The sequence below is a fragment of the Boleophthalmus pectinirostris genome, unplaced genomic scaffold (assembly GCF_026225935.1).
Source record: "Boleophthalmus pectinirostris isolate CB_2022bp ecotype Guang Dong unplaced genomic scaffold, ASM2622593v1 HiC_scaffold_8, whole genome shotgun sequence".
NCBI classification, from domain to species: domain Eukaryota; kingdom Metazoa; phylum Chordata; class Actinopteri; order Gobiiformes; family Gobiidae; genus Boleophthalmus; species Boleophthalmus pectinirostris.
Window position 1 is genome coordinate 14,950,209 of NW_026571515.1, and position 13,163 is coordinate 14,963,371.

A 13,163-nucleotide genomic window follows, 5' to 3' on the forward strand; every position below is an offset into this window, starting at 1 on the left:
AGGAGAGAGAAGAAAGGGTAGAGAGAGAGAGAGGAAAGGGTAGAAGAGAGAGGAAAGGGAAGAAAGAGAGAGGGCGAGAGGAAAGGGTAGATAGAGAGAGAGAGAGAGGAAAGGGTAGAAAGAGAGAGAGAGAGAGAAGAAAGGGTAGAAAGAAGAGAGAAGAAAGGGTAGAAAGAGAGAGAGAGAGAAGAAAGAGTAGAAACCGAGAGAAAAGGGTGGAAAGAGAGAGAGAGAAGAGAGGAAAGGATAGAAAGAGAGAGAGAGGAGAGAGGGGAAAGGGTAGAAAGAGAAAGAGGAGAGAGAAGAAAGGGTAGAAAAAAGAGACAGGAGAGGGTAGAAAGAGAGAAATAGAAGAGTAGGAAAAGAGAGACAGAGGAGTGAGAAAAGAAAGGTTAGAAGGAGAGAGAGGAGAGGGAAGAAAGTGAGATAAGGGGAGGAAAGAGCAGAAAAAGAAAGAGTGAGAGATGAAAGGCCAGAAAAGAGAGAGAGACGAGGAAGAAGAGAAGGAGTGCAGAGAGAAAGGAGAGACTGCTTATAGTTCCACAGTGTGACGGTCATAAACACGTCTGCTTCTGTTGCCTGTTCAAAGCTCGGTCAAGGATCTTATGTTTGACTAGAGTTTCAAAGACATACTTACACTTTTATTCACTTTTGTTTCTAGGAAGGTTTGCCTGGAATGTTCCGCAGTGTGACATTAAACAGCTCCACCTCACATTTACTCAATTGCAGCTCTTAAATACCTAGAAAAACTTTTGACATCTGACATCATCCTTTAATACCAATTCCAATACTGCAGTGATAATAAAAACTCTTTCTTTAGACAATTGAATGTGATTTTCAACATTATATAATAGTACTTTCCTTTTGGATGCGATTTACTTCTCCCGACTTTATGTCTTTGTGTGTTATTTGTGATGTCAGTGTGACTCTGAGCTGCTCTGTCAGATCAGAACCACCAAACATCAGCAACACTACGATATCAGATGATAAAACAGTGCATCGGGGCAGACAGAGTGATGGACACAGAGACGCAAGATACAAACTCAGAAAATAATGAAAATAATTATTCCTTACCTCTCAAAAAGTTGTACATTTAAACTGCAGCATCTCATCCACATTATCCATGGAATTTGTCCTCCGCAAATAATGACCCCCAGTCCATAAAAACAGCACTGTTAATCCAGTTTGAGTCGTTCTTTAAAAGTAAAAAGGTGGGAGTAGTTCCTCACATGTCTGTTTACATCCACACAGCGCATAGATCGAGGTGAAGCTGCAGATCAGCAACAGTGACTCTACTTCCTGTGGACTTTATCTCCAGCCTTCTGAGCATTAAAAATCATGTATCTGAAGTGTTGCACCACATTCCACAAATAATAATAACTAGGGCTGTCGTGGTTAAGGAATTTCTCCTGCGGTGTGGTATAGCGGCTCAACAGCGCGGTATGCAACGATACGCACCCTCTCCCCTCCTCAACATCCCCCGGAGTTATCATATTTCTAGGGGCTCTGAAAACTCTCTCTGATGATGCGCTTGTTGCACAGATGCACATTTACCTTGGTTGTCGTGTGGATATAGCGTGTGTCGTGTGGGAGAAGTAACATTTGGCTTTGGAACAAGTGCCGCTGCATCTCTCCAGCTCTCACTGCGGCAGCTCGGGCCAGGGTCCTGCACCAGGTCAGGTACCCGCGCACTTAAGAGAGAGTGCCCCTAGCACGAGCATGCGGAGCAGGTGTCCGCAAAGCGTGATCGGGCAACGACCACACTTAACCTTTCTCCTGCAGTCACCTGACGGTCTACGCGGGTGCACCTTTGTCATGGCTTAGTCTTGGATTAGTCCTGGGTTAGTCTTGGGTTAGTCTTGGGTTATCATGGGCAGGGGCAGTAACGGGTGGAATGTTAATGGGTCCGGGCGGGTGCGAGTCTCAAAAAATGGACCTGTGCAGGACTCTGGGTCGGGTCACGGTGGTCACGTGCGGTGATCACGGTGGCCCAACATGCACCGCGGTGGGCCTCTTAGTACTGCAGTGATTCATTTTTGCGATTTTTGTGACAGCCATAATAATAACACAGTTTTGTCTTGTATCTAAACTAGAAGTGCAGAGTCTGATCTTTTGAACACGTAAGAGTCTCAAAGAGAGTGGTTTTACTGTAGACAGGAAAGAGCTGACAATCACGCTCACAACTTTATATCCTGTGATCTGCAGACAGATCCTGCTGTTGTCTTTGTGATCTGAGATTTAAAAACTCATAAGATTTTCCTAGTTTCTGTGGTGTGCGCTTTTTATTGCATCTTAAAAAAAAATCATTTAAGACCGAAAAAGACCGTTCTGATGCAACTCAAGATCATTCTAAAACTGTTCAGGAGCCGTTCACTTCTGACCTGTGAATGTGACTTTTTTCAGTATCGATTCCTGCTCAAATGAGTTTCAATATTAGTCTGATTTTCCATACGTTTTCTCACCCTGCTTACAGTGACAGTTTTCTTCACTTTTCTGGGTCAGAAAAGATGATGAGAATCTTTATTCAAATCCTATAGAATCATGAGTCACGGTTAATTCCTCTGACAGTTCAAAGTCGCTCCAGTGGTTCTATCAGAATATTTAATGTACAGCTGCACGAGTCTCAAAACACTCACCACATGCTCTCTCTCTCTCTTTTTCCAGTTTCTCTCTTTCCCTTACCTCCTTCCCTCTCTTTTTTCTCTGTTTCCTCACTCTCTCCCTGCCTCTCTGTCTTTCTTCTTTGCGCTGTCTCCCTCTCTCCATCTCTTTACACTCCCTTTACACTTCCTTTTTTTCCCTCTCTCTCCTTACACTTTCTCCTCTCATTCTCTTCCTTTCTTTCTCTCTTATCTTCCAGCGCTCTTCCTTTTTTCTCCTTCTTTTCATCCCTCTCCCTTTCTTTACCCTCTCTCCCCCTCTCCCTCACTCACTCTCCCATCCTTTTCTCTCTCCCTCTCCTTCCCTATTCTCTCTCTCTCCCTCCCTCTTTTCTCTCTCCCTTCCTCTCCTTCCCTCTTCTCTCCCCCTCTCTCTCTCCCTCTTCTCTCTCTCTCCCTTGCTTTTCTCTCTTCCCCTCTCTCCCTCCCTCCCTCCTCCCCCTGTCTCTCTCTCTCCCTCTCCTGCTCTCTCTTCACTCTCTCCTGCTCTCTCCTCTCCCTCTCTCCCTCCATCCTCTCCCTCTCCTCTCCTTCTCACCCTCCTCTCCCTCTCTCTCTCCTCCCTCTCTCCTTCTTTCTTTCTCTCTCCCTCCCCTCTCTCACCCTCTCGCTTTCTCTCTCTACCTCCCTCTCCCTCCCTATTCCCCTCCTTCTCTCCCTTATTTTTTCCTCTTTCTCCCTCCTTCTCACCCTCCCTCCCTCCCTTTCACTCTGCCTCCCTCCCTCTTCTCTCTCCCTTCTCTCCCTGTCTCTCCCTCTCCATCTTTCTCTCTCTCCCTCTCTCTCCCTCCCTCCCTCTCTTTCCTCTCCCCTATCCCTCTCTTTCCCTCCCTCTCTCCTCTCTCTCCCTCTTCTCTCTTTCTCTTTCCCTCCCTTTCACTCTGCCTCCCTTCCTTACTCCCTCTCCTCCCCTCTCTTCCTCTCTCTTTCTCTCTCTCCCTCTCTCCTCATGTTTAATCACACTGCTCCTTTCCTTCTCTCTCCTCTTCTTCCTCTCCTCTTGTCCCTCTCCTCTCCCTCCTCCCTCTCTCTCCTCTCTCCCTCTCCCCTACTCCACCTCTCTTCTCCCTCCCTCCTTCCCTCCCTCCTTCTCTCTCTCCGTCCCTGTGTCGTGTTTAGTCACGCCGCTGGTCGTTCGTTTCAGACAAACATAGCTCTCACACTCTGGGCTCTTCTGGTGAAAGGAGCCTCGTGTTTCTCTCTAAACCGCCGCTGGATTTAAAACAGAAACACACTCCGACGTTCATTTTTATTTCTCCTCTTTTAAACGATGGACAGTATTTTCATTTTTTTCCCGTCTTTTCCGTGTGGACTATTCTACATTTTTACTCCAGAGTCCAGATTTTATTGGATTATTTCACAGAATCTGAAATGAATGGAAAGACGAGGACAAGATGGTAACGTAACTCTAAATGTTATGAAACCAACTCGTGTTTATATGTATGACAAACTTAAAGACAAGTTCTGTAACTTTTTGAGCGTGTCCGCCATCTGATCTGTCTCCATGGAGATGTTATTGTTTGTCCTGAATGTTCCACAGTCCGGCATTAAACTTAAGCAGGTTTCTGTCTTGTATTTGTTCAATTACAAGTGTTTTTGTTGCTAAAAAAACATTCTGTCTTACTGCGTGAACTTACGGACCTACAGATCTGATTTATAACTTTGCGTCTCCATGGAGATGTTATTGTTTGGTCCGGAATGTTCCATGGTATGGCATTAGACTTGCATTCTGGCATTAGACTTGCATTAGACTGCGCTCTAACTGACTGGGCTTGTCTACAGATCTGGTTTATAACTCGGTGTCACCGGTTAATGCCATACTGTGGAAAGTTTCGGGTAAAGCCATGGAGGTTTGCTGACTTTGCACTAAAAAAGTCACCTTTAAACTTTTAAATTACCTTTCAGTTTGGCTTTAATATTGGTCAATTTTGGTATATTGATCTATGTTATAATGTTGTTTCCTCAACACAAACAGACTTGGAGTTGTGTTTTGTTCAATTCACACATGGTTAACGCACAAACCCTGCAGATTTAGGCTCCGTCCACACTAGTACGTATTCGAGTCATTTTCATTGTGGATGCAGTGTCCAACGCGATAGAAGCACAGAACAGACTCACCATCAGCAGAACACCTCTCTGTCACAGAAAGAACACTCATATTCCACTGAGTCATGTCCTTTAGTCCGACAGAAGCTGAACTGCATCAGCTCACAAAAGACAGATGGAACTACATTAACCATGATCCCTTGCTCCATTTCAGTGCAGTCTACACGAAGAAATAACAGTTCTAACACTTTAAAGTCTTAGTTCTTTGGATTAAGTCTTGTCAAGGCATTTTAAGAGGAAAAAGTAACATATTCACAGTTTTGTTAGCAATAAAACATTGCAATAAATATCGTAGTGTGAGATGTATATCATGAAAATATTGTGCCACGAGATTTGGATATTATTACATCTCTAATTGTGAGCCTCCCATCCATATTGTGAGCTTTCCCACAATATCACAATAAATATCGTACCGTGACGTTCATACCGTGACAATGTCGTATCGTGAGAGTTGGATATCGTTACACCCCAAGTAAAATACAGAAAAACTGCTTAAAAATGACCAAAACACATAGAAAATGTGACAATACTGACTCACAGTATAGTCGTGAAGGGGCCAAGTGCAGAACATCCATCCATCCATTTTCTTCCACAGAACAGTTTTCCTCAATTACACACTCACTTCGCAATTTTATTATTGCCAATCACAAACCAAGGATGTCCCAGTTTCTGATTTTGATAATCTGGTCATGCTACCCACAGCACCCGGTTCCACTTAAATGAAGTGGTTACAGGAGTGACTTTGGAGCCAGCCTCCATGTTATGGATAGGATTTTTTGACATACAAAATTGAAAAAAAAAACCCCACCAGGCTCATGTAGAGTGGGTTAATACCATTTTTATATGAACATTTTAATACGAACATTTTAAGACTAAAATGCCGAGGCTCACAGCAGCAGTTACAGAGAGAAGGGAGACAATATTCTAATGTAAGTCAATGGGAGCCAAGGTCAGTAGGAACCGGAAAAGGCCAGATGTGAACTTCCCATTTGGAACGCGGTGGCTACGTCCATTTATATATACAGTCTATGTTTTTAACTACCACTATATGACATCACAAGGTGGAACAGAGCATTTTGAGGTCTGGAGATTTAGACAGACTGATAATAAAGTGTTACTCAAACGCGTGAATTAAAAAAAAACACAACTCCAGGTCTGTTTTTGATCAGCTAACAGCATTATGACACGACTTAAAGCTCACAAGAGTCAATTTTGAGTAATATAAGACCTTTAAGTTATTGGAGACCCCAACTAAGGCATTACTGCATCTTTGGTGATTGCTTAACTATGTGTTGATACATAAAATACCATTCTAAAAATTCACACAAAACAGTTCAAACCAGATTAACCGAGGCACAGTTTTTATGAGATGTTATTGTCTTGTTAGAATATATACTGTAAATGTTGCAAATGAACTTAAATACTCGTCCCTTAAGGTCTGCTAAACCTATAATTGAGACCTCCGCAAACATGTTCTGAAATGCTTCTTGTATCAGTTTATCAGTTCAGATTTCAGTCTTGTCTCTTCTGTTTATGCTCCTGGAAGAGCGTCTTGATTTAAGTAACTGCTTATGTTGCCGTCCCAAAACTGCCCTCTGCATTTATGTCCGACTTCAGTCCTCTTGTCTGGAGCGGGCGCCTGTGGACCTTTCACGAGGATTCTGTCGGCCACGTAATACCTTGTAAATCTCATCACTATCCTATTGAGACTCTGCAGCAGCATTCCGTTGGGGGTGTGATGCTAGCTGTAGGCACTGCTCCGTCTGAAGCTCTGTTACTCAAATTAGACTTACCGTATTTTTTGGTATAAGTCACACCAGCCAAAAAATGCATAATGAAGAAGAAAATAACATATTTAAGTTACAGCGGACTATAAGGCTACGTTCAGACTGCAGGGCTTAACGCTCAATTTGGATTTTTTTGTGAAATCCGATGTTTTTGCGAGGTCGTTCACATTTCCAATTAAATGCGACTTGTATGTTGATTGTATGATCTCCAGTGTGAACATTAAATGGCCCAAAAGTGTCCCGCATGTGCACTGGAGACAAGACGACGTCAACCGCAGCGAGCGTGCTCAGTGTTTATGGAAGTTGTCCAAACATGGAGGCGGTTCTTCTCGTACCAGAGCCAGAACATGAACAACTTGTTTTAAGGAGGAGATTGAGAAGGAGATGGATGAGGTTTTTGGCCGTGACGTTTTGTGGGGCAGTCCGTTGAAAGGAACGTTTGGATGCGAAGAGTGGCGATGCGCTTCGCTTCAGTGACACGGAGTTCATTAACAATTTTCACCTACTTCAGCGCAAAATAGTGACGTTTGTTGCTTGTTGATAACGTGTAGGTTGGATGAATGTGCTTTGGCCGTTCAGAATGAAGTCACATGTCAAAAGATCAGATATGTATCGGTTTTAGGACCACATATACAAGTGTCCTGGGTCGCATTTGAAAAATTGAATCTGTGTTTTTCAGACTGTCATTAAAAGATCAGATACAGGAGCATAGAGGCCAAAAAATTTGATTTGGGTCACTTCAGGCTGCAGTCTGAATGTCGCTCTTTTTGGGGGAAATGTATTTTATAAAATCAGAGACCAGGAACTGACATTTCATCTTAAAAGTCAAGTTCTAGTAAAAACAATAGAACAGAGAACAACAGACTGTTAACGTCACATGTGAACAGTTCTTCAGATAAGTAGTGTCTTGTTTTGTGTCATGCTTTTGTATGTATTTATGTATTAACGAAAAAATGGCAGGGCAGGAGCATGGGTGATGTTGTGGGAGGAACACTGAACAGAATCTAAGGAGGGTTCAAATGGGACCCAGGAGAGATCACTAAAATACTCGAACATGAATTGGTGACACTAGGGGTGTGCAAAAATATCGATATATTGTATAGTTTAATGATACAGTATCGATATTGTGGGCTGCTGCATCAATATATCGCCAAAAGTATTTTTTGATAGATTTTACAAAATTATTATGTTAAAGTGCTACAGTTTTGTTGTTTATTCAGATGAAGGAAACTCGTTTATGCGACATATTTGACATATTCACTGTTTTTGATGATTACTGTGTTTTTTGGACTATAAGTTGTACCAGCCAAAAATGCGTAATGAAGAAGAAAAAAATATATAAAAGTCACACCAGATTATAAGTTGCACTTTTTGGGGGAAATTTATTTTATAAAATCAGACACCACAAACTGACATTTCATTTTGAAAGGCAAGTTCGAGTAAAAACAGAGAGAGAGAACAACAGACTGTTAACGTCACATATGAACAGTTCTTCAGATAACTATAACATAAACAACAGAACAAAACAAGTTTACCAAACTCTCCATCTCACTCCAAATCATTAAATCCATTCAATTCTTCATCCTTGGTATCACTTCTGAGCAACTCCTCGATCTCCGGAGGTAAACAGAGCACCGCTTCCACTTCTGTGTTGCTGTCGTCAGACTCAGCATCAGTTCCAGTTAGAATTATTCGGGTCTTTCCGAATCCCGACAGGATGGTTTCGGTGTCACTGAAGTCCAGGCTTTGTCCATCCAGTGACTTCAGGAAAGTTTCATGGTGCATCCTCCCGGTGTCACAAGTTTCTCTCTCACTCCAAACTTTCTTTCTGCTGCTCGATTATCGTTTTCAGCTGCAGATTTCACGACTTGCAGCTTGTAATCTGGAAAATCTGATTTTCTTTTTGGGGGCATTTGTGTTCAGTCTTCTCAGTCATTTTTCTAAGTTTGTTTAAATGTTAAATTGTTCAGTGGTGCAGAAGTAATGGTGCGACCGACTGACATGATACAGACAGGACAGTGGCTCTTTCTGCAGGAGACATGCGCAGTAGAGCCAAGTGACAGCAGCAGATACTCACACAAAAGACTAGAACCTCTCCACACTTCACTCGCAACATTTTAATATATAAGTCGCGCTGGAGAATAAGTCACAGGAAACAACCAAACCATGAACAAAAGTGCGAGTTATAGTCTGAAAATTACGGTATATTTGGTCCATACGTGTCCCTGTCTGAGTTGGCGTCTGGAGCTCGGGCACTGCAGGTGAACTGGGAGGTAGACGGGCACAGGCTGGGTGAAGTTGGGGCATAGTTGTCATGCCAGGGAGCTTGTATTTTTGTATTCCTGTGAGGAGGTGGTGGGTGACTGCAGGGGTAGAGTGTCCTCCTCCGGATCTGTTACACCAAATATGAGCCCGACACGTCCATCACGGGGGGACGCAGGTCTGGCTCTGCTTCTCACAGCGGGAGAGCTGAAGCTGGCAGTCGACATTTTTGGAATTTTTGGGAAGTATTTTGAATTTATGTGTGTGGGGTCGGGTCACTGATCGTTTTATTTTGCCACCTGCTGCTGTATTGGTTCTAGTTGCTAATGTAAACAAATGTAAACTCCAAAAAGAAACATGAATCAGTTTTTAGGTGATTTTGTTGCATGAGATCCATATTACTCACTTATCCAATACTTAATCAAGATGTGAGATGGGTGTGATTGACAGGTGGATTAGCCAATTAGGGAAAAGCATGGTTCATCCGTTTAAAAACAAATATGGCCGCTTGTGAGGAAAAAATATTGCAGGGAACTTTAAAAACATGGTGGATTTCTGCAGAAACAATGAGTGAAGTACTAAATTCTGTTCATCTGAGGAAAAAATCTGAAATCACTCTGGTACATTATTTTACTTAAAATAATTGGTGCTCACGTGTGTCACTCTGAATTTAGTTCTACATATTTATTCATCTGGAAGGGCTCTCGCTATCGAAAAACACATACAAAAGCACAAAGATGTTACCTCCTGCACATTTTTCACAAATAAAATAGTTCTTATTAATGCTAAAATAGGATGAAGTACATCTGACAGTGTCACCATGTTTGTTTTGGTTTGTTTGGGCACTTCACTTTTGGCTTCTGCACAAACCTCAGCTCTGCAACATGATTGGTCCATCAATTATCCTCACAGCAGACACACTCCAAATAGATTCTTGTGAGCTTATGCAGTGAACTTCTTTACTTCACATGCATCATTGAAATAAAGGAATCTGTTTGGATGTTCATCTTTAATTTTGGCTGGAGATGCAGAGGGAGTTGTGATCAGGCTGATCTTCCTCTGTTGAAAATACAGAGACATTCTAGATTTGCCAGGATAATGATTTGGAGCTTTTAGTTCTGACAGTAACTATTCAAGCTTTTAGACAGAATGAGACCCTAATATCCATGTGATTAGGGCGATATTAAGAAAAAAATTGAACTGTGATTTTTCTGGCAGATATTGCGATTTCGATTTCATCCACGATTTTTTTCAAATCAAGTTTTAGTACACATGAACATTTACAAACATCACAGAAACTTACATCATACCAGAGTCCTGCATCGACGATTTGATGCTGGACCGTTTGGGCACATTTGTTTGACATTTTTACATTTTACAGAAACTAAACTTAAAACCACATGGCTAATTTGCATAAACTATAAGTGCTGAAAAAACAACTCCCTCTTGATGTAATGATGTAGTTCAGCTTCTGTAGGACTAAAGGACACGACTCAGTGGAATATGAGTGTTCTTTCTGTGACAGAGGATGTGCTGATGATGGTGAGTCTGTTCTGTGCTTCTTGAACACCAGGTTTAAATCCTCGTCTCCTTGCGTTGTGACGGACAATTACGTCGCGACATAGACCTCAACGCGGATCCATAAATCTAAAACGACGGCTAAAAGGCGATGGAAGCTGTGTGCGTTGAGTCAACACAGAACTACTCTTCGCCCATTAAAATTGGGCTTTAGGAGCAGTACAAAAAACCATGGCTTTGAAGCTACCAAAATCGTGTTGTCTGAGGGCCTGTTAACATGAGAACACTTGCCGGTAAAAATGACAAAATATTTATCAGAAGTGCCTTCCGTTTAGACGGTGTTTTTGGGGCTTAAAAACACAAACATCTGAAACCTCCCTCCAGAGTGGAAAAGGTGAATATGCTCCGCCGTAGCGTTTCCGTCAACGCAAGACGCAAAACTCTGGTCAGATCTGCTCACGTCGCGTACGCGTTTTCGTCACATACATACAGTAACAGAAACAAATATGTCAGATCATTTCCATGCATCGGACCTTCAAGCCGCTCTGGCATGGTAGAGAATCTGCAGAGATACTATTAGTGAACAGAGAAGGATCTGCAATCACCTCTGTCAAATTCTGGATGCACCAGGTCGTCACAGGTGAGTCAAACGGATATGGACGAGACCTGGAGAACCAGTCGATGGTGGGACAACTTTGTGGAAGGAGTAACTGATGAAAATGCGTCCAAAGAAAAAAATATGTTCAAAGCTGCCCTTGTTGCTTAAAGTACAAACATACACAATCCAATTCCACACACTTTTGCGTCACCGTGTGTATGCAGATTTCCTCCTGAAAACACTTGTCTAAACGCAGAATTAAAAGTGAAGATGCGATGCCAATTTTGCATCTTCTTTTCGGACCATCATCATATAAACATAGCCTGAGATCGTGATTTTCGGTCCAAAACGATAGAACATTCAGCCCTACATGTGACATATCCATCAGAAATGTGTTGTGATTGAAGTATCGCACAAAACACGGGTTGTAACATTAAATGCAAAAGTGAAAAAAATCGAGCTGTGGAGATGGAATAAAAGACTTGAGCTGAGATCACTGACAGATGGAGAGGAAAGAGAGTGTATTTATGTAGTTTGATGACTCAGACTGTAATTAGTGGACAGTAACCGGCAATTCTGTTTAACAATTTTTCTATATCACACAATAAAAGGAAAACAAAAGCATAAAAAAAACATAAATATTGTTACTCTGTGAGGTCTGATCAATGTCATGTGTCGTGTGTTGGCGGTCACATCACATCGTAAACCACGTCCCATAATTCCATCTTCCCAGAAATGACATAACTGACCGTCTCCGTGATGCTGCTGTGTATTTACGACATTGTTAGAGAAGCAGACATAGTTAAGCTCCTCACTGAGAAGCTGTGAGGAAACCATGCGAGCGCCGTTGGGTTCTCATGTCAGGGTCACAGCGTTTGACCCGAAGGAGGGATAGAGTTACACGGGATTTCACAACATCGCTGCCCGCTCCTCTGGTCCTCCTCAAGAACCAGAAGCTGTGACGTGCATGAAGAAAATTAAATCAGACCTCAAAATGATCCGGAAATGTTGGAGGATTAGTTCATTCAGAAGTGATAAACTGTAATAGGTCAATATTTCTGGTTCTTTTTGGCTTATTTTTTTGGTACCATTTGAGCAGAGTCATGTTAAACAGTTTTACATGTTGCTTTTTTGTGTTTTCTATTTGGTGCGATTCATGTTTGTAACTAAACCTTATTTTCAATGCGTTTTTAATCCTACTGAGTTAAAATATCCGTGTCGTAAACTGGTCTCTTATTGTGGTTGTAACAAAATGGATGTAATGATATCAAAATCCCTCGATATATTTTCACAATCTCACAGTTCGATATTTATTGTGATATTTTGTGGAGGCTTACAAAACTCTGAATATGCTACTTTTTCCTTTTAAAAGCCTTGGAAAATCACTGAAAAGCCTTTGGTGCTGTTATAATAAGCAAGTTTATTTGTGTAGCACAATTTGTACACAAAGAAATTCAGAGTGCTTTAGAGAATAAGAAAAACATGAATAGACATTAAAATCACCATAACTATTCATTTAAGCAAAGATATTTGTATTTCCATATATTGTGACGGCCTCCGATATTATTGTGAGACCTTTGGACGATATGATCATGATATTATAGTGATGTTATAATATTTCCAGCGGCACTGAAAACTCTCTCCGATGATGCGCTTGTTGCAGATGCACATGTTCCTCGGTAGTTTCGTGAATATAGTGTGTGTAGTGGGAGAAGTAACATTTGGCTTTGGAACAAGTGCCGCTGCATCTCTCCAGCTCTCACTGTGACAGCTCGGGTCAGAGTCCTGCGCTGGGTCGGGTCAGAGTCCTGCCCCAGGTCAGGTACCCACGGACTTAAAAGAGAGAGTGCCCCTAGCACGAGCACGCGGAACAAGTGTCCGCAAAGCGCGATCGGGCCACATTTGTATTCATATATAAATGTGGCATTTATATCATATCCTGGTACTTTTGCCTGCGGTCCTCCGACGGTCTACGTGGGCGCACCTTAGTCCTGGGTTAGTCCTGGCTTAGTCTTGGGTTAGTCCTGGGTTAGTCCTGGGTTAGTCTTGGGTTAGTCCTGGGTTAGTCCTGGGTTAGTCCTGGGTTAGTCCTGGGTTATCACGGGCACGGGCAGGTAATGGGTGGAATGTTAACGGATCCGGGCGGATGCGTGTCTCTAAAAATGGACCCGTGCCGGACTCTGGGTCGGGTCATGTGTGGCCCAACATGCACCGTGGTGGGCCTCTTAGTAC

General features: G+C 42.4%; 1 protein-coding gene across 1 annotated transcript in view; it reads left to right on the forward strand.

The window, feature by feature from the left end:
• Positions 1–3,925: 3,925 nt before the first annotated feature.
• Positions 3,926–13,163, forward strand: part of LOC110174724 (uncharacterized) — a 62,232-nt gene continuing 52,994 nt past the window's right edge. The window contains exon 1 of the mRNA XM_055165891.1: positions 3,926–4,057. Coding sequence (XP_055021866.1) covers positions 4,055–4,057 — 3 coding nt within the window. The 5' untranslated portion in view covers positions 3,926–4,054. The remainder of the gene's footprint in view (positions 4,058–13,163) is intronic.